The following is a 19,525-nucleotide window of genomic DNA, read 5'->3' as shown; positions in this document are numbered from 1 at the left end:
CACACATGAGCGCTGCAACATCTACAATAATTTGATGCCCTGGATTCACTGTGACTGATCACCCTCCATTCGGCACCGACTTGGCCTCGTATGATTTTTATCTGTTTCCAAAATTTAAAGAACACCCTGAAAGACTTCACTTTAATAGTGATGAATCAGTGCATGCAGAGGTGAGGTTGTGGCTCTGTCAACAAAGTGAAACATTCTACAGTCAGGGTATCAACAAATTGGCCTCTTATCAGGAGAAATGCGTTCATTACCAAGGTGACTACGTTGAGAAATAAATTTGTATACGTGAAGAATAAAGTTGTTGAACGTTAATAATATTTGTTTTATTTAAAAAGCATTAAGAGTTTTCCATGTAAAGCATTCAGAGCCACTACTTTTTGGCACACCCTCTTATATTGCAATGGTTTCTAAAATCATGTTGCAGTGTTTACCATCTGGTGCTCATATAAGCCTGACAATGTGCTGAACATTACAGAAAATAAATATGGTATTGAAGTACATCTAATGTGTTCTGTTTGGAAAACATTTGGGATAGGGCATAAGTCCAAAGGACGTTATCTTTTCTTTTTTTTCCCCTCCCAACTTACCAATTTGTCTCTAGCCAAGATTTGCAATGATTTGAAGCATAAATGGGGCTGAACTAAGTTGCTAGTTCAACAATGTGATTTTTTTTTCCAATTTAAAGACTCGTCAATAGGGACACCTAAAAATTATGAAGCTTCCGTCCAGGTTATTATGTGATCATTATGTGTTTCATTAATCATTGGTGTAGTACCAGTACCTCTAGATGAACAAAACTGAATGTTGTGTCATTTCAAAATTGAGACAGAGACCATTTGCAGAGAACACTGATGACCATTTCTTTTGTTGCTGTATGTATTTTTGGTTTGAGCATCATATTGAAAGTGGTATGTCTTACCTTCTTTCAATTTCACAGCTAGCACACAGGCAATTGTTCAAGGATCTTCAGTTTAATAGACAAATATGAACTCAGTAACCTACCCTTACAGAATAAGTGGTGCCATTTTATGCTAAGTTTGTTTTTTATACAATACTTTTCCATCTTTATTATTGTTCATTTTATGAATGTTACCCTTTCTATACCACTTCAGAAATGTCTGCATACTGTAAATATATTTTGTCTTCATCATTAGATAAAAGAAATTCTAGCTGTTAAAATTATAGATTAAAATCCTATGCTTTTTAGGATCACATATAATTTTCCAGTTTATTTAAAATCTTTCTGAGTTGCTGTTACACAGTCTACTGATGCAGGCATAGTCATAATTTCTTCCATAGAATACCGGATCATAAGCACTACTGCTAGTTATTACTTGAGAAAGGCTTTTTTTGATATAAGTAAGCCCAGAGTGTGCAATGTAGCTGTTCTGAATCAATAAATAAACATACCTTGGATTACTCAAAACTTCATTAATTGCCTGTAATAAGAACTCCTCTGTTACATCGGAGAAAAACAGCTTTATTGCATATCCTTTGCCTTCTGCCTGATTGACATTTACTCTTTGATCTGAAAAAATTGGTACTCCCAAAACAGGAACTGCGTGATAGACAGCTTCCTGAAGGCTTAGTAAGCCTCCATGTGTTATGAACAATTTGACATTCTTATGTCCTGTCAAAAATAAAAAATAACACCACATTATGATAGAAATATTGTTGCATTAGATTTTCACGTAAAAATGCATTATCTGTCAATTTAATATAACATCTATGGTGCAGCTATAAATTCAAGCACATACACAATATTTAAAAAAAAAAATTAAACTACAATATTACCTAAAATGTCATTCTGAGGAAACCATTTCCCAAGATGAACATTTCTTGGTTTACCAGGCATTGTATCTTGGTCCCATTTCCAGAGTACTGTCTGGTTTAGCTTTGAGAATGCTGTCATAAAGGCAAGAAACTTGTCTTTTGGCATATCTGATGGTTGTATATTTGACCCCAAACTAAAGAATATTACTCCTTCTTTGGAATTGTTCAGTATCGCTTCAAGATCCTAAGATATTAAAACATTAGTAGTACTGAAAAAAATACTTTATTCATGGAGCTCTTTTGTGTTATTGTAATACATAATGAGGAACACAATACTCATTGTCGGCATGTGATAACTAATGCTGTGAAGTGGTTAAATTATTGTTACTATAATGAATGTTTTGTTTATTATAGACCACAAAGTACTTGTAAAAAATATTTCAGTAATGATAGTTCACAAATTTTCTTGACCTTACAGTTCAGGAGAAATAGTAACATCAATTGGCTTTCATTATCTTCAGATTGCAAATCCATCATATAAAATGCTTGACAAATAGGGAAAGTAAATTTGAATAAAAGCTTAAAAAATTTATCTTGAGCAATTCACATTTCATTGAGAAATGTTTATTATAATTTTGTGACTTAGGTAATCAAAGCTATCATTCATTTACTTATTATTTTTTATTGCTTATTTCGCCTGACCAGATTAGATCCTTAAGGCCCTCTCTTACATTTAACCAGGAACAACACACACCAAAGATTAAAAAAAAATTCCAATAATAATAATAACAACAATAATAAAGGGCATTTAGAATGATATAGATAAGCTTAGCACATTGGAAGCTGTGTTTAGTACAGTCATGAGTGGACTGGGTAAAAGAAGAGAAGATTGAAATGACAGTGACAGTGGCTGTTGGGGAAGAACATAATATAAATAGAGAACTCTGCTGACAAGGGCTAGGAAATAGTTGTGAGGGAGGGGAATTGATGAAAGTGAGCTCCACAGGATGTGGGAGAGATGGCTACCACGATAGAAAGTGGACCAGTAGCTGTCTTTTAAAGTTTGAAAGAAATTTAATTTGTCTGACATTTTCGGTAGATTGTTCCAAAGCCAAGTTCCTGATACAGAAAATGACTTAGAAAATGTTGTTGTTGTTGTGGTCCTCAGTCCCGAGACTGGTTTGATGCAGCTCTCCATGCTACTCTATCCTGTGCAAGCTTTTTCATTTCCCAGTACCTACTGCAACCTACATCCTTCTGAATCTGCTTAGTGTATTCATCTCGTGGTCTCCCTCTACGATTTTTACCCTCCACGCTGCCCTCCAATACTAAATTGGTGATCCCTTGATGCCTCAGAACATGCCCTACCAACCGATCCCTTCTTCTGGTCAAGTTGTGCCACAAACTTCTCTTCTCCCCAATCCTATTCAATACTTCCTCATTAGTTACATGATCTACCCATCTAATCTTCAGCATTCTTCTGTAGCACCACATTTCGAAAGCTTCTATTCTCTTCTTGTCTAAACTATTTATCGTCCATGTTTCACTTCCATACATGGCTACACTCCATACGAATACTTTCAGAAATGACTTCCTGACACTTAAATCAATACTGGATGTTAACAAATTTCTCTTCTTCAGAAACGCTTTCCTTGCCATTGCCAGTCTACATTTTATATCCTCTCTACTTCGACCATCATCAGTTATTTTGCTCCCCAAATAGCAAAACTCCTTTACTACTTTAAGTGCCTCATTTCCTAATCTAATTCCCTCAGCATCACCCGACTTAATTAGACTACATTCCATTATCCTTGTTTTGCTTTTGTTGATGTTCATCTTATATCCTCCTTTCAAGACACTGTCCATTCCATTCAACTGCTCTTCCAAGTCCTTTGCTGTCTCTGACAGGATTACAATGTCATCGGCGAACCTCAAAGTTTTTATTTCTTCTCCATGAATTTTAATACCTACTCCGAATTTTTCTTTTGTTTCCTTTACTGCTTGCTCAATATACAGATTGAACAACATCGGGGAGAGGCTACAACCCTGTCTTACTCCCTTCCCAACCACTGCTTCCCTTTCATGTCCCTCGACTCTTATAACTGCCATCTGGTTTCTGTACAAATTGTAAATAGCCTTTCGTTCCCTGTATTTTACCCCTGCCACCTTTAGAATTTGAAAGAGAGTATTCCAGTCAACATTGTCAAAAGCTTTCTCTAAGTCTACAAATGCTAGAAACGTAGGTTTGCCTTTCCTTAATCTTTCTTCTAAGATAAGTCGTAAGGTCAGTATTGCCTCACGTGTTCCAGTGTTTCTTAGAAAATATGGCAGCTTTATTTGATGGTGGAGAGAGAATTTTACTTTGTTGGAATTGAATATTTCTGTTGTGCTGCTCAGATAGTAAAGCAACAATTGAAGACAAATAAGAGGGAGCACAATGATTGAGAAGATAATAGAGCAAACATAGTGTATAATAGTCTCTACACTTATCAGCATGTAGTCATGATGACTGTTCATAGGTTGGTGTGATATGGCCAAAAAAGCATAAATCATAACTATTTTATACACAAACACTCATCACCAATTTCAGCCTGCATGAGCTTTCATACAAAAGTCCTTAGAGAATAGCATCACCATAGTGAAGTATGGGGAGTATTAGTATTTCTAAGAGCTTTTCTTGAGGTTGAAAGGAAATAAATTTTTCTATATCTCTGTAGTGGGTGAAGTGATGCTGATACCTTCTCACAGATTGCAGTTGTGTGTTCAGTCCAGTCTAAGTGATGGTCCAGAATTATTTCCAAGTTCTTTGCAGAAGAAGAAAATGTTATGTCTGTGCTGTTTAGGATTAATGGTGGAAGAGATTCTCTGAACTGAGGGCTAATAAGCCAAAGGGCTTCGATCGCCTATCATTGTGTCCTGAAATGAGGGACATCCTACCTGAGATACTTCCCACACCTCCATCGCCCATCCAATCTCCACAGCATCCTAGGCCATTCCTACATCACTCCCAATCCCAACCCTTTGCCATAGGGATCATAACCCAGGTGCAAAGCCTGCCCAATCCACCCACCCAGCACTTCCTATTCCAGCCCTGTCAGAGTTTATCCTACCCCATCAAGGGCCAGGCCACCTGTTAAAGCAGCCATGTCATTTCCCAGCTCTGCTGCAATCACTGCACAGCTTTTTATATTGGTATGACTACTAATCAGCTGTCCACCAGGATGAATGGCCACCACCAAACAGTGGCCAAGAGCAAAGTAGACAACCCTGTGGCACAGGATGCAGCTGAACATAACACACTTTATTTCAATGGCTGCTTCACTATCCAAGTCATCCGGATCCTTCCCTCTGCCATCAGCTTTTCTGAACTGCACAGATGGGAGTTATCCTTACAATATATTCTCCGCTTTCGTAATTATCCCGGCCTCAACCTATAGTAACATACTGTCCCCACACCCTCCACACAATAATTTCCACCCCCTCTGTCCTATCATCTCCTCCCCATTCTCATCTCCCATGCTGTTTATTTGCAGCCCTCTGCTAATGCATCTGCCCGTCTTTCCCCACTCCTATCCTTTTTTGCTCCTTTTTTCCCCACCTCCCTGTCAGAAAACCTGACACTGCACCTGTTGGCAGTCTAGTCACTGCACACTGCACCAGACAGCATTTGTCTCTCTCCCCGCCCGTACTCTACTATCCCTTCCCCTTCCTCATCCTCTCCAGACTGCTGCTTGCATCTCACGAGATTTTGGATTCCTAAGATGCTGAGCTGGTGGCCGTGTGTGTGTGAGATGTGCTTGTTTGCGTGTGTCTGTTTTACTGACAGAGGCTGTGGCTGAAAACTATATGTGAGTGTCTTTTAATTGTGTCTGTCTACAACTTGACATGTCTTCTTCATGGTGAATAGCAATCTGTCTTTTCCTACATTGTTGATATTCCTACCTGGAGTTTCCACTGTTTGATAATAGTTGCCCGTTATTTGTCCATAGCTTATTTCAGTTCATCAGTCAGTTTTATAAGTGCAGTTGTTGTGCAGCAATTCTGCTGGAAACTGGACTGGTATTCATCTAAAAGATTATTTGATGTTAAATAATTAGTAATGCAATTCATGAGCTATACATTCTAAAGCCTTGGTTAATACTGATAGGATGCAATTAAACTAAACACTTTTTACTGAGATATATCCACTTGATTAAGTAACACAAGATACTAATAAAAAACCTAAGAAATTGTGTAAATGGTCAGCATGTTGACATATTTTCTGCTTATGATATACATTGTAAAATTTACTTGATCCACATTACAGACAGAGTCTGCAGCTATTTATGGACCATGAGGTAACTAGCTTAACACTTAGTTTAAGAATCCTGAAATAAGGTTGTATATGAGGAAGAGACCTGTAGACACTGGAAGGATTCAGATATATTCTTATTTTCACCTCGTCTAGGGCATTAGAGGCCATGGCAAGTAACTATAAGGTATTTCTGGAAGCGTATTTTATAGTCTAAAAGGATTACATTCTTTCTCTAACTGTCAGCTTTCTTCCCTGTTTCCAGACACAGTTCTGCTTTTGCTTATTGTGGAAACCCTTGAAGTAGTTGTTCAGTGATTAGTGCTTTGTTAGCAATATCTTCCTCATTCAGTCCAATGGTCCCAAGATCCTTTCTTCCTTCCTTCCCAGAACCATTTTTCAAAGGTATTAGGCTTGTTGTCAAGTACATTTAAACATCTGCTTCATTAGTAGGGTTGCATTCATCCAGAACAGATATCCTTGGAACTCTAGTCATCATTTTCTTATTGATGCAATCAGCCATTTGTTGTTCCTGTACAACTTGTCCTATGATCTATACTGTCTATCTATTATCTAAAGAACCATTATTTTATGAAAGACATTGCACAAAACTTCTCAGCTTCTCATAGTCCATCCTTCCCTATTATAGCAACATGGACTGAATAGGGCTGCTATGGTGTAGAGGTGATGGAGTGGCAGATTATGGAGACAGTGGTGTTGGCCTGTATGGCTAGGAAAACTCCACTGCAAGATAGAACATATTTTATTTAGTCTTGAGCTACAATACTGATGTGCCGCAATGCCCTTGTATTTGCCCTCTACAGGTGTGTGGTCTGCTGGCAATGCCTTTGATATTGGAAAGTCACAGTGGCAGGACAACTATTTGATGTCAACATCTAGCTTTGCTGGCACTGTTTACTACTTTCAGCAGTGCATGACTCAATTATCACCATGTTGCCCTGAGCAAGCGATGCCAGTGACAAGAACATGTTCGAAGCTTGCCCTGGTGGCAGTACTGCCCTAGCTGCAGATCACTGCCCTCCCAGGTAGGAATTTGGCTGCTACCATGGAGCCTGGTGATGGCTCATCCATCATATCATCGTAATTCCGCAGGTGTGGAGTTAGAACTGAGTACTGAATCCAAAGACTCCACATCACTATCTCCAACTCCATGTAAGTTATAGCGTGGAGTGTTTAATCATCTCTGTCCCATGAGGTCCATACTTATTGCTGACACATGCACCCATGTGCCCAATAAAAACTTGTGCTTTCTACCCTTCACTATTCTGACTATACTACATTCCGCCTTCGCAAACATCCTTACCATTTTTTCAGTTATGGTATCCAACCACACCACATCTATCACAATGAGGTTGGCAAAGTTGCCTCTGCACATGTTCAGCCCCGCCATATCTATAACACTGCACATTAGTGGAGAACTCTCTCTTATTCTGGATTCCAGTTATTACATTATTTTTTGAAATCCCGTGGCTATTCTGACCACAGAGTACCTGTTCTCACCCATCTAGACCTACCATGCAACAGACTCCCTTAAAATGTGCCCAGTGCCCTTTGTTCCATTTCATGGAGTATGATGCTATTTGTCTCGTCACCCTCCCTGCTCATATGTCAGCACATTATGCTTTTATTGACAGACTATCCAACTGCTTGCGAAAAAAAAAAATCTTGCACTATTTTCCTTCTTGTGCTTTTGTAGCAGGCCTTTTTTCATTCGTCAAATATCTGACACCTCTTAGTCCCTCTGTACATCTCACATATGCCTTTGCTTATCTACCAACCATAAATCTTTCACCTGTAACATCTGATCCTGCGACCCCACCCCATACTAGCTGCTAGTTGCAGGTCACCCAAAACCACATTACATCATCAGTTGACTTTCCAGAAAAGTGCACGATCAAAATGACTGTGGCTGGATGTAATAAAGGAGTAGGTTGCTCAGCTGATTCCAACTCTTAATCTGGAGCTGCAAGCTATTATGCAAGTCTGTATTAACTGCTCTCAATTGCGCCATTTCAGTAACCAATGCTTGAACTGCCTCCCGACTAGTGACTTCCTGCATTTGAGTCTCTGTCATTGCAGATCCTTAATCTCCAATACACACCAAAGAACACAAAATGCACTCAGAACAGGCCGTATGACACAACACACACTTGAATCTTATGTTTTATTATCATCCATGCTCACACTGCACTGACCAGCCATATGCCCTGATGAATTACAGTGCCATCTCACAGGTCATAAATAATGTTCCTTTGTATTACCACAAAATTGTGAAAGATCAACCAGTTCCCCTCGCTGCACAAACCTGACCGTCAAGTCTCTGTGACTCACTCACATTGACTCTTTGCCCTCTACACATAAAACAGAGATACCAACCACAAAAACCAATAGTCTGCTCACTCACCCCACAGTTACACAAAATTTTGTGCTGTGTTTGTGAAGCCATGCTGATACCAAAATGCTTCTGACACCACTCTATATCAACATGCAGTGACTGTGTCCAGCTGGTGTAGAGGTACTGGTGTGGTTGGTTGTGGAAATGGTGATGCCAGGCTAGGGTAGAAAACACCGCTGTAAGATATAACATATTTTATTTAGTCCTGAGTTACAATGTTGAAGTGCTGCTACACCACCAGATATGTCCTAGGCAAGTGTATGGTCTTCTGGCAATGCCGTTGATGTTGGAAGGTTGTGGAGGTAAGATGGCTGTTTAATGTTTGCTAACACTGTTTATCCCAATCAGCAAGGCAAGCCTAACTTGGCACTGTGTCACCCTGAATGAGCAGTGCCAGTGACACAAACATCCTCTGAATTGTCATAGGCATCCACCACTACCAGGTTAGAAGCACACACAGTATTACTGTCCTGGTTGTGAACCACTGCCCTCCAGGAATACAAAGGCAGGAGTTCAGCACCTACAGGGGAGCCTGGGGATGAATCATCTGTTGTGTCCACAGGTGCACATTTAGCACCAAGAACTGGTCTGATGGAGATTGACTTGTTGTTGCATTCGGTCTGTAAGACTGGCAACCAATCTGACACAATGTGATGGGTTACCTACATGCCATGCAACCACCCTGCACCAGAAAACAGAATTGTAGCAGTTTCACTAGGCAGCCCAATCAGTGCCACCAGGAGTCACTGACTGGGTGGGGAACTATTTGTATCCATGACCCACATGACCTAAAATAGTTCCTGTGATATCCTGCCACACAACAATTTATAGGCCTGTGCACCACCATGCACCATAGGTACAGACGGACATCCTCTTCATTACGATGTTGCTACTTGCTGCCAACCAGCTATCTCCTCAACAGACACCACAAGGCCTCTGCAGCTTCACTGATTGTTGAGTCTCCATTGTCGGATGTCATAACCCGGTTCAGAAACTTTGGTAGAACATTGACTGTATTCTTTTCTTCAAGGAGTTATATCATTGTGCACGTACTGAAAGTACACTCTAGTGGAACTTGGACTTTGTAAATATTAATTTCTGGAAAACTCAACCAAGTAAGAGACTTTGAGCTGTTGAACAGAGGCCTTCAGCCTATCAGTCATTTTTGAATGTTAACCGTGTTTGGATCATCACAGCATACTACTTTTCCAAGAAAATGTATTTGTGGAAAATTAATGACTTTAGTTCTGCCTATGTGGATTCCTTAGTGATGGCTGCCCAGACTGGTGTCGGGAGCTGGCTGACCCATAATGTGATGATGACATGCATGGACTTGATATTGCAGAAGGTGTTGCCAGACTGCACGTAACTGTGCTAAAATCAGAAGGTATTTATAATGATTAATTGCACACTTGTTGGGCCTATGCATTACTTCCAAGCATGTGCAGATCACACATGTGTCCCAAAGGTAAAGGAAATATGCCACAGGCTGATTAATAGTTGCATGGCCTTTCTGCAATGTCTCCATGACTGCACAGCATTACCCGGCTGTCTTGTGGTGTACAAACAGGCTCACTTGTGAAATTACGTTACTTCTGCACCTTCCTGCTTGCCTCACACATGGCTGCAATGGACCTGCTTCTCACCCAATAATGCCCCAAAATAAGTGATGGTGTTACACTACCCGTAAGAGGTGTTCAACTTTGCGTTGACATTCAGTTTCAATCATTGTGTTATAGTGCCTCAATTTAGCTTTTCTTGATATTGCCTTTGTCTTGCATATGATGCATGTCCTATGAAAAACAATGGCCATCTTCCCTGTTTTGCTGTCACTGACTTCTTTTTTGATGGTTTTGATATGTGCTATTTCACCAGTTCACTTTTTCTATTTTACCATACTCTTTTGTTAGGTGATGAAGCACTTTTTGGATGCTGGCCCTTTTCTCAGAAGGAACTTGAAGACAGCATTTCCTGCTTTTTCTTTTGGCACGATCCCACAGTCTCTCTGTTTCTTGAAAGTTCATCAGTGATATGAAAGGCAGTTGACTCTCAACACTGATCTTTGAGTCTCAAATGTGAACTATGTGAACTACTTCAGCAACACTTTCCTGGCTAATGCCTTTTCCTGTTCTCAGATGACATTTTGTAACATGCAGCTGAAGGGAACTGGGCACAGTCCATAGGGGGACCCCAAGTCTGAATTAAAAACTCTTTGGAGAGTTCCACCATAAATTTTATTTTTGAATGTGAGGTTACTCAATAATTTCTATTGTTTTTGGGATAGATAGATTACATAATGGTATGATAAATTTTTTGAAATCGGATTTTAAATTGTGAAACATTGTCCAGGGGCAAGTGTGGAGTTTGATTGGTTATAAACCACAATTTAAAACTTAAGAAACAGAAGAAAGATACAAAATTAAGGAAATGGGACCTTGATAGGTTCCTATAAACAGAAGTTGTTGAGAGTATTAAAGGGGACATTGAGCAAGGACACGAGAGAAAGGCCTGTATATGAAGAGCTCAGATTCCAAGAAAGTACTAAGCAAAAACGGGAAAGCTAAAATGAATGTATAGAATGGCCATACAAGTGGAATGAACTTGAAGAAAATATTATAGAAAGGGAAAAGGAAGTAGATAAAGTTGATCTGGGAGATATGTTGTTGCAAGAAGGATTTGACAGGACGCTGTAAGACCTAAGTCAAAAAGTGAAAGATATATGAGACTGGCAAAATATCCTCAGATTTCAACAAGAATGTAATACTTTCAGTTCCCAAGCAGGAAGATGATGACAGGTGTCATTATTTACTGGACTATCAATGTTGTAAGTACTGACATGAGTTGTTTGCAGAAGAATGGAAAACTGGTAGAAGCCAACCTGGAGTTGATCAGTTTGAGTTCTGGGAAATGTAGAACAAATGAGGTAATACTCACACTACTACTTATCTTACAACTACAGTTATAAGATCAAAGGATGTGAAAAGGAAGCCATAGTTGAAAAAGGAATGAGACAGAGTCATAGACTTCTCTTTCGTTATTCAATCTGTACACAGAGGAAGCGATGAAGGTAACCAAGATGAAATTCAGAAAATCAATTTGATGTACAGGGAGAAGGTATTAAAAATTTTAGGTTTAGCCAAGGCAATGAAATTCTATCAGAGATAGTAAAAGACTTGAAAAGATGAGTTGAATAAAATGGATAGTATCTTGAAAAAAATGTTCCAAAGATATAAAACTAAAACACAGCTGATGGAATGCAACTGAACTGAATCAACAAGGAAAGCATTTCTGAGAAAAGGGAATTTGTTAAAGATGAATACAAATTTAAGTGTTAAGAAGTCTTTTCTGAAGGTATTTGTCTGGAGTATAGCACTGTACTGAAGTGCAACAGTACCTCCTGTGGTGTCACTGCCAGACACCACACTTGCTAGGTGGTAGCCTTTAAATCGGCCTCGGTCTGGTAGTATATGTCGGACCCGTGTGTCGCCACTATCAGTGATTGCAGATCGAGCGCCGCCACACGGCAGGTCTAGAAAGACTTCCTAGCACTCGCCCCAGTTGTACAGCCGACTTTGCTAACGATGGTTCACTGACAAATTACGCTCTCGTTTGCCGAGACGATAATTAGCATAGCCTTCAGCTACGTCATTTGCTACGACCTAGCAAGGCGCCATTATCATTTGTTATTTATCTTGTGATGCATGTACCGTCAGACCGGTGTTCACCAATTATGGATTAAAGTTAAGTATTCCAGAAGCTACATACTTTTTTTACTAGACTCCACTCTTTTAACTGTTCCAGACCTCACGCCAGCCTGCGTGAGCTTAAACGCGTGCCTTACGGCTACCCATCACAGTGGATTGGTTGTCTTGCCAGTCCACAACACCTCCATTGCTTGTTGGTGGGTTTGATGTGGATGGACGTGTGAAGCTGGCCATTGGACAGATGGAGGTCAACGTCAAGGAAAGTGGCATGGGATTTAGAGTAGGACCAGGTGAATCTGATGGAACCAAAGGAGTTGAGGTTGGAGAGGAAATTCTGGAGGTCTTCTTCTCTGTGAGTCCAGATCATAAAGATGTCATCAATAAATCTGTACCAAACTTTGGGTTTGCAGGCCTGGGTAACCAAGAAGGCTTCCTCTAAGCGACCCATGAATAGGTTGGCGTACGAGGGGGCCATCCTGGTACCCATGGCTGTTCCCTTTAATTGTTGGTATGTCTGGCCTTCAAAAGTGAAGAAGTTGTGGGTCAGGATGAAGCTGGCTAAGGTAATGAGGAAAGAGATTTTAGGTAGGGTGGCAGGTGATCGGCGTGAAAGGAAGTGCTCCATCGCAGCGAGGCCCTGGATGTGCGGAATATTTGTGTATAAGGAAGTGGCATCAATGGTTACAAGGATGGTTTCCGGGGGTAACAGACTGGGTAAGGATTCCAGGCATTCGAGAAAGTGGTTGGTGTCTTTAATGAAGGATGGGAGACTGCATGTAATGGGTTGAAGGTGTTGATCTACATAGGCAGAGATACGTTCTGTGGGGGCTTGGTAACCAGCTACAATGGGGCGGCCGGGATGATTGGGTTTGTGAATTTTAGGAAGAAGGTAGAAGGTAGGGGTGCGTGGTGTCGGTGGGGTCAGGAGGTTGATGGAGTCAGGTCAAAGGTTTTGTAGGGGGCCTAAGGTTCTGAGGATTCCTTGAAGCTCTGCCTGGACATCAGGAATGGGATTACCTTGGCAAACTTTGTGGTGTTGTCTAAAAGCTGACGCAGTCCCTCAGCCACATACTCCCGACGATCAAGTACCACTGTCGTGGAAACCTTGTCCGCCGGAAGAATGACGATGGAACGGTCAGCCTTCAGATCACAGATAGCTTGGGCTTCAGCAGTGGTGATGTTGGGAGTAGGATTAAGGTTTTTTAAGAAGGACTGAGAGGCAAGGCTGGAAGTCAGAAATTCCTGGAAGGTTCGGAGGGGGTGATTTTGGGGAAGAGGAGGTGGGTCCCGCTGTGACGGAGGATGGAACTGTTCCAGGCAGGGTTCAATTTGGATAGTGTCTTGGGGAGTTGGATCATTAGGAGTAGGATTAGGATCATTTTTCTTTGTGGCAAAGTAATATTTCCAGCAGAGAGTACAAGTGTAGGACAGTAAATCTTTGACGAGGGCTGTTTGGTTGAATCTGGAAGTGGGGCTGAAGGTGAGGCCTTTGGATAGGACAGAGGTTTCGGATTGGGAGAGAGGTTTGGAGGAAAGGTTAACTACTGAATTAGGGTGTTGTGGTTCCAGATTGTGTTGATTGGAATTTTGAGGTTTTGGAGGGAGTGGAGCTGGAAGTGGGAGATTGAGTAGATGGGAGAGACTGGGTTTGTGTGCAATGAGAGGAGGTTGAGGTTTGCTGGAACGGTTGTGAAGGGTGAGTGAGTTGCCTTTCCAGAGGTGGGAAACCAGGAGATTGGATAGTTTTTTAAGGTGGAGGGTGGCATGCTGTTCTAATTTGCGGATGGCCTGTAGGATGATGCTCTGAACAGCCGGTGTGGATGTGGGAGAGGAAAGATTGAGGACTTTGATTAGGGATAGGAGTTGACGGGTGTGTTCATTGGCTGAGTCGATGTGTAGGTGAAGGATTAGGCGGGTGAGGGCTATGGATTGTGCAGTTTGGAACTGGTGTAGGGACTGATGGAAAGAAGGATTACAGCCAGAGATGGGAACTTTAAGTGTGAGGCCTTTGGGGGTAACGCCAATTGTCAGACAAGCATGAGTAAATAAAATATGGGAGTGTACTCTGGCTAGGGCGAAGGCACGTTTGCAGAGGGAATGTAAATAAAACTTAATGGGCTCGTTGTGGGGGTGTTGTGAGGGTGACATGGAATTAGAAGGTGGAAAGTGTAAAATGAGGCTGAAATGAAAATGAAAATAAAAATATATGGGGAGAGATAAAGGTGAGCTAGAAAGCAACTGGAGATCTGGTGTGAAAAAAGGCGAAAAAGTGTTGGTTAGAGCTGGGCTATGTTGATCCTGTGGTGAACTTGGGTTGGTAGACAGCGATGTGCATAAAGGTTAGGTGGTTGTGTTGCCGCCAAAACACGTTAAAGGGTGGAGAAATTCGGGAAAATTTCGAAAAAACTACGTGTAAATGTATTAAAAGGAGTGGTTTTGTGGTGGCAGATTATGAAAATGAGGCTAACAATTGTCTGACGAAGAAATAATGACGTTAAAACCTGTGGGAAGCGGCTAAAAATGATCAGTGATGTGAGAAAAACGGAAATGGAAATAAAGCAAAAGTTATTAGAACTAGCCGAAATGGTTGTTTAATAGGTGAAAGGAACTGTTTGTGAACTAGAAACTGTGGATTTTATAGCAGCGGTAGTGTTGAAAGCAGAAAAATAAATTTTTTTTTTGGTTATGGTTTGGAAGTGGTTTACGTATTATTACGTATTATTGAGTATATATTGGAGGGATAAAATTGTATAGTAGATTACGGTAAAAAGAAGAAGGTAAATACAAAGTGAAACTACTGGCAAAAACAGAAAGAGAAAATAAGACGACAGAAAAGATTTCGAAATGCAACAGTGACAACAACAAACGTAATTGTTGGGTTCAAATTAATGATATGAATATAATAGAGGGAAACATTCCACGCGGGAAAAATATATCTAAAAACAAAGATGATGAGACTTACCAAACAAAAGCGCTGGCAGGTCGATAGACATACAAACAAACACAAACAAACACACAAAATTCAAGCTTTCGCAACAAACGGTTGCTTCATCAGGAAAGAGGGAAGGAGAGGGAAAGACGAAAGGATGTGTGTTTTAAGGGAGAGGGTAAGGAGTCATTCCAATTCCGGGAGCGGAAAGACTTACCTTAGGGGGAAAAAAGGACAGGTACACACTCGCACACACACGCATATCCATCCGCATATACACAGACACAAGCAGACATTTGTAATGTCTGCTTGTGTCTGTGTATATGCGGATGGATATGCATGTGTGTGCGAGTGTGTACCTGTCCTTTTTTCCCCCTAAGGTAAGTCTTTCCGCTCCTAGGATTGGAATGACTCGTAACCCTCTCCCTTAAAACCCACATCCTTTCGTCTTTCCCTCTCCTTCCCTCTTTCCTGATGAAGCAACCGTTTGTTGCGAAAGCTTGAATTTTGTGTGTTTGTTTGTATGTCTATCGACCTGCCAGCGCTTTTGTTTGGTAAGTCTTATCATCTTTGTTTTTAGATATATATATTTTGTACAAGGCTACTGCCTCTGGGTGCTGGAGCCTGACAGTGGCTATGTCTAATGAGAGCAGCAATCTGCTGAGGTGGTTGGTGGCCGTAATGGGGAGGCAGGAAGTGAGGAGGGGAGGGATAGAAGAGTATGGGTGGGAGAAGGTGCTGTGCTATCTGTGAAGGCAAAGGTGAGGTGAAGGGGCAGGGGGGTTACAGAATGAAGGATATGAGGCAGGGAAAGTTCCACCTGTGCAATTCAGAAAAACTGGTTATGGAAGGCAGAATCCAGATAGCACAGGCTATGTAGCACTCATTAAAATGAAGCACATCATGTTAAGCTACATGTGAAGCAAGTGAGTGATCCAGCTATTTCTTGGTCACAGTTTGGTAGTGGCCATTCATCTGGAAAGACAGCTTGTTGGTTGTCATGCCCATGTAAAAAGTTGCATAGTGGTTACTATTTGGTTTGTAGATCACATGGCTGCTTTTACAGACAGCCCTGCCTTTGATGGGGTAGGAGATGCCTGCGACAGGACTGGAGTAGGTGGTACTGGAAGGATGTATGGGACAGGTTTTGTATCCATGTCTACTTAGGGGTATGAGTGAGGGGTGGTGTAGGGATGGACAAGGGTAATGCATAGGTTCTGTGGCCAGTGGAATAGCTCTGTGGAAGGGGTGAGGAGGATAGTGGAGAGTATATTCCTCACTAAGGGCATGATGAGAGACAGTTGAAACCCTGATGGAGAAGTGATTCAGTTGCTCCAGTCCTGGGTGATACCAAGTCATGAGAGGAGTACTCCTTTGGATGAACAGTGGGTATGTGGGAGGTGGTAGGCGACTGCAGAGACAAGGCATGGGAGATCTCTTTCTTGACAAGGCCAAGAGGGTAATTTCAGTCTATGAAGGCCTTGTCTTTTTGTTAATAATACGTATACAATAGTTATTCAAAATACTTAATTTCTTATTCCAGACGAAATTCATAAAACTTTATTAATCACTGAATAAATTCATGATTAATGAAGACAATAGTATTTTTAGGTCATCTGGCGAAATTTTCAATGAGCTAAAAGTTGCTTGTTTCTAGATTGATCCACCTCATTTGAAAGCCCCCATTCTCCTCTTTTCAAAAAACATTTTACTTTTTACTTTTACTTTTTCCAAAATAATATTTCAAAAGTTATTTGAAATTTTTCTGGCTGTCATGTACCAGTTTTAAAATGTAACTGTTTTCAAAATTCAGTGCCATACTTTAATAGCATTGACTTTTCTTGTTAGTTTTTTAATTATTCTGATTAGAACATTTCATTTACTTGAGTATATTTACTGAATTTTGGGAATCCCCCTTCACAACAAACTGCTTTCATATGAAACAGTACCAATAATTTTGTCGTTTTCTAATTGTACTGCTATTAGTTAAACAAACTTATGTGACTGTATACTGTGTCTATATTCCTTTTAATTTTCCTTAGTTTATGGAAGAACTTGATGCAAATTAAGTACAGGTGAGTGGCAAGAACCAAGGATATGTTGTAACACCAGTTCCATCTGCACAGTTATGAAAAACTGGCATCTGGGGGAAGAATCTAAATGGCATGCATGGTGAAACGGCCACTGAGATCACAACTGTAAGGTTGTAGAGCATGCTCTGCAACAGGATATTGTGTATTGGTAGTATAGATCCTCTGCCCATGTCCATTCATCCTAACTGATAACTTGGTGATAGTCATGCCAATGTAAAAGACTGAACAATGTTCACATACATTTGGTACATGAAGTGTCATTTCACAAGTGGTTCTCCCTTTGATAGCACTCCTATATGTTTTACCAGTTACAGGGCTGGTATAGGTGGCAGTAGGAGGCTACTTAGGTTAAGTCTTACTGTGGAGACAGTCACGGGGGTAGGAGCCATGGAGAAGGAAATGGGTACAGAAAGAGCATAGGATCTGAAAAGAATATTGTGGCGATTGGGAGGGTGACAAAAAGCTATTCTAGTTGTGGTGGGCAAAATATTGGGCAGAATGGACCTTACTTCATAGCATGATTTTAGGAAGTCACACTTTGTCGAAACAGCTGATTAATACTTTCAGGATCTGGATAAAGCTGGGTGACAGGAGGTGTACTCCTAAGTTGTTGTTTGGAGGGATCAACAGCACCAGGACTGGATGTGCTAGCCCAGAAATCTGGATTTAAACTAGGCTGATGGAGTAATTATGTCCAGTGAAGGCTGAGGTGAGAATGACTGCGTACTGCTGTAAAGAGCCTGTATCTGAACAACTATGTCTGCCTCGAATGCCAAGGCTGTATGGGAAGGAACATTTAACATGACTCGATCAGTGCTCCTCTTACACTGAACTTGATTGGTAAAAATCAAACAATGGAAAATCTGGGATGGAATGTAGCAATATACACTGGTGTTGCTGCTCGCAGTCTGGCTTCAGTTGCCAGAAGCTGCAGTCACCTGTGTGTGAGCTGCATTTGCGTGAGTGTGTGTGTGTGTGTGTGTGTGTGTGTGTGTGTGTGTGTGTGTGTGTGTGTGACAGAGAGAGAGAGAGAGAGAGAGAGAGAGACTGTAATCTCTTTTTGATGAAGGCCTTACTGGCTGAAAGCTTATTTGTGACAGTCTTTTTGTAGTGCCTATCTGTGACTCAGCATCTCTGCTATGTGGTGAGCTGCAACTTTCCTTTTCATAATATTGTTGAACTTCATTGGTAGTTAAAATTTTGTGGTGGAAAGATTTATCTTTAATAGCAAATTTCATTAAGGAATAAATATATTGGGAAGCTGTAGTTAATATCCCTAGTTCCTAAAGAAGGTCTCTACAGGATGTCCTTTAGTTCATGCTGTGACAGTTCGCCTTCTTTGTTTCTTCATTTGTTTTCCTCAGTGTTGATGTACTGGCTGAAAAAATAGGGGTGGAAGTGCAGTACTGTTTACTGTAAATGATGTAGCCAACAGGTACACATTTGCATTTCACAGTTGTTTACTTTAACTTTTCACAACCACCGATATACACATTCAATATGGCCAGTGCACTATTGTTGAACTTTCGATACGCCTCATTAATAGGCGAACACGCACATACTGCTACAATAGTTTACTGTTGAATATCTATGAGCAATAAAAACATCTACATCTACATCTACATTTATACTCCGCAAGCCACCCAACGGTGTGTGGCGGAGGGCACTTTACGTGCCACTGTCATTACCTCCATTTCCTGTTCCAGTCGCGTATGGTTCGCGGGAAGAACGACTGTCTGAAAGCCTCTGTGCGCGCTCTAATCTCTCTAATTTTACATTCGTGATCTCCTCAGGAGGTATAAGTAGGGGGAAGCAATATATTCCATACCTCATCCAGAAACGCACCCTCTCGAAACCTGGCGAGCAAGCTACACCGCGATGCAGAGCGCCTCTCTTGCAGAGTCTGCCACTTGAGTTTGTTAAACATCTCCGTAACACTATCACGCTTACCAAATAACCCTGTGACAAAACGCGCCGCTCTTCTTTGGATCTTCTCTATCTCCTCCGTCAACCCGATCTGGTATGGATCCCACACTGATGAGCAATACTCAAGTATAGGTCGAACGAGTGTTTTGTGAGCCACCTCCTTTGTTGATGGACTACATTTTCTAAGGACTCTCCCAATGTATCTCAACCTGGTACCTGCCTTACCAACAATTAATTTTATATGATCATTGCACTTCAAATCGTTCTGCACGCATACTCCCAGATATTTTACAGAAGTAACTGCTACCAGTGTTTGTTCCGCTATCATATAATCATACAATAAAAGATCCTTCTTTCTATGTATTCGCAATACATTACATTTGT

At 40.9% G+C, this 19,525-nt stretch overlaps 1 protein-coding gene across 1 annotated transcript in view; it reads right to left on the bottom strand.

Annotated features, from left to right (window-relative positions):
- LOC124550035 (UDP-glycosyltransferase UGT5-like) overlaps window positions 1-19,525 on the bottom strand; it is an 80,744-nt gene that overhangs the window by 19,458 nt on the left and 41,761 nt on the right. The window contains exons 4-5 of the mRNA XM_047125282.1: window positions 1,804-2,026; window positions 1,420-1,639 (exon numbers count right to left, since the gene is read on the bottom strand). Of these exons, the coding sequence (XP_046981238.1) occupies window positions 1,420-1,639; window positions 1,804-2,026 (443 nt within the window). The remainder of the gene's footprint in view (window positions 1-1,419; window positions 1,640-1,803; window positions 2,027-19,525) is intronic.

The sequence above is a fragment of the Schistocerca americana genome, chromosome 1 (genome assembly GCF_021461395.2).
Source record: "Schistocerca americana isolate TAMUIC-IGC-003095 chromosome 1, iqSchAmer2.1, whole genome shotgun sequence".
Lineage (NCBI taxonomy): Eukaryota > Metazoa > Arthropoda > Insecta > Orthoptera > Acrididae > Schistocerca > Schistocerca americana.
The sequence above is the reverse complement of the archived record's forward strand: the minus strand, read 5'-3'. Positions and strand labels throughout refer to the sequence as shown.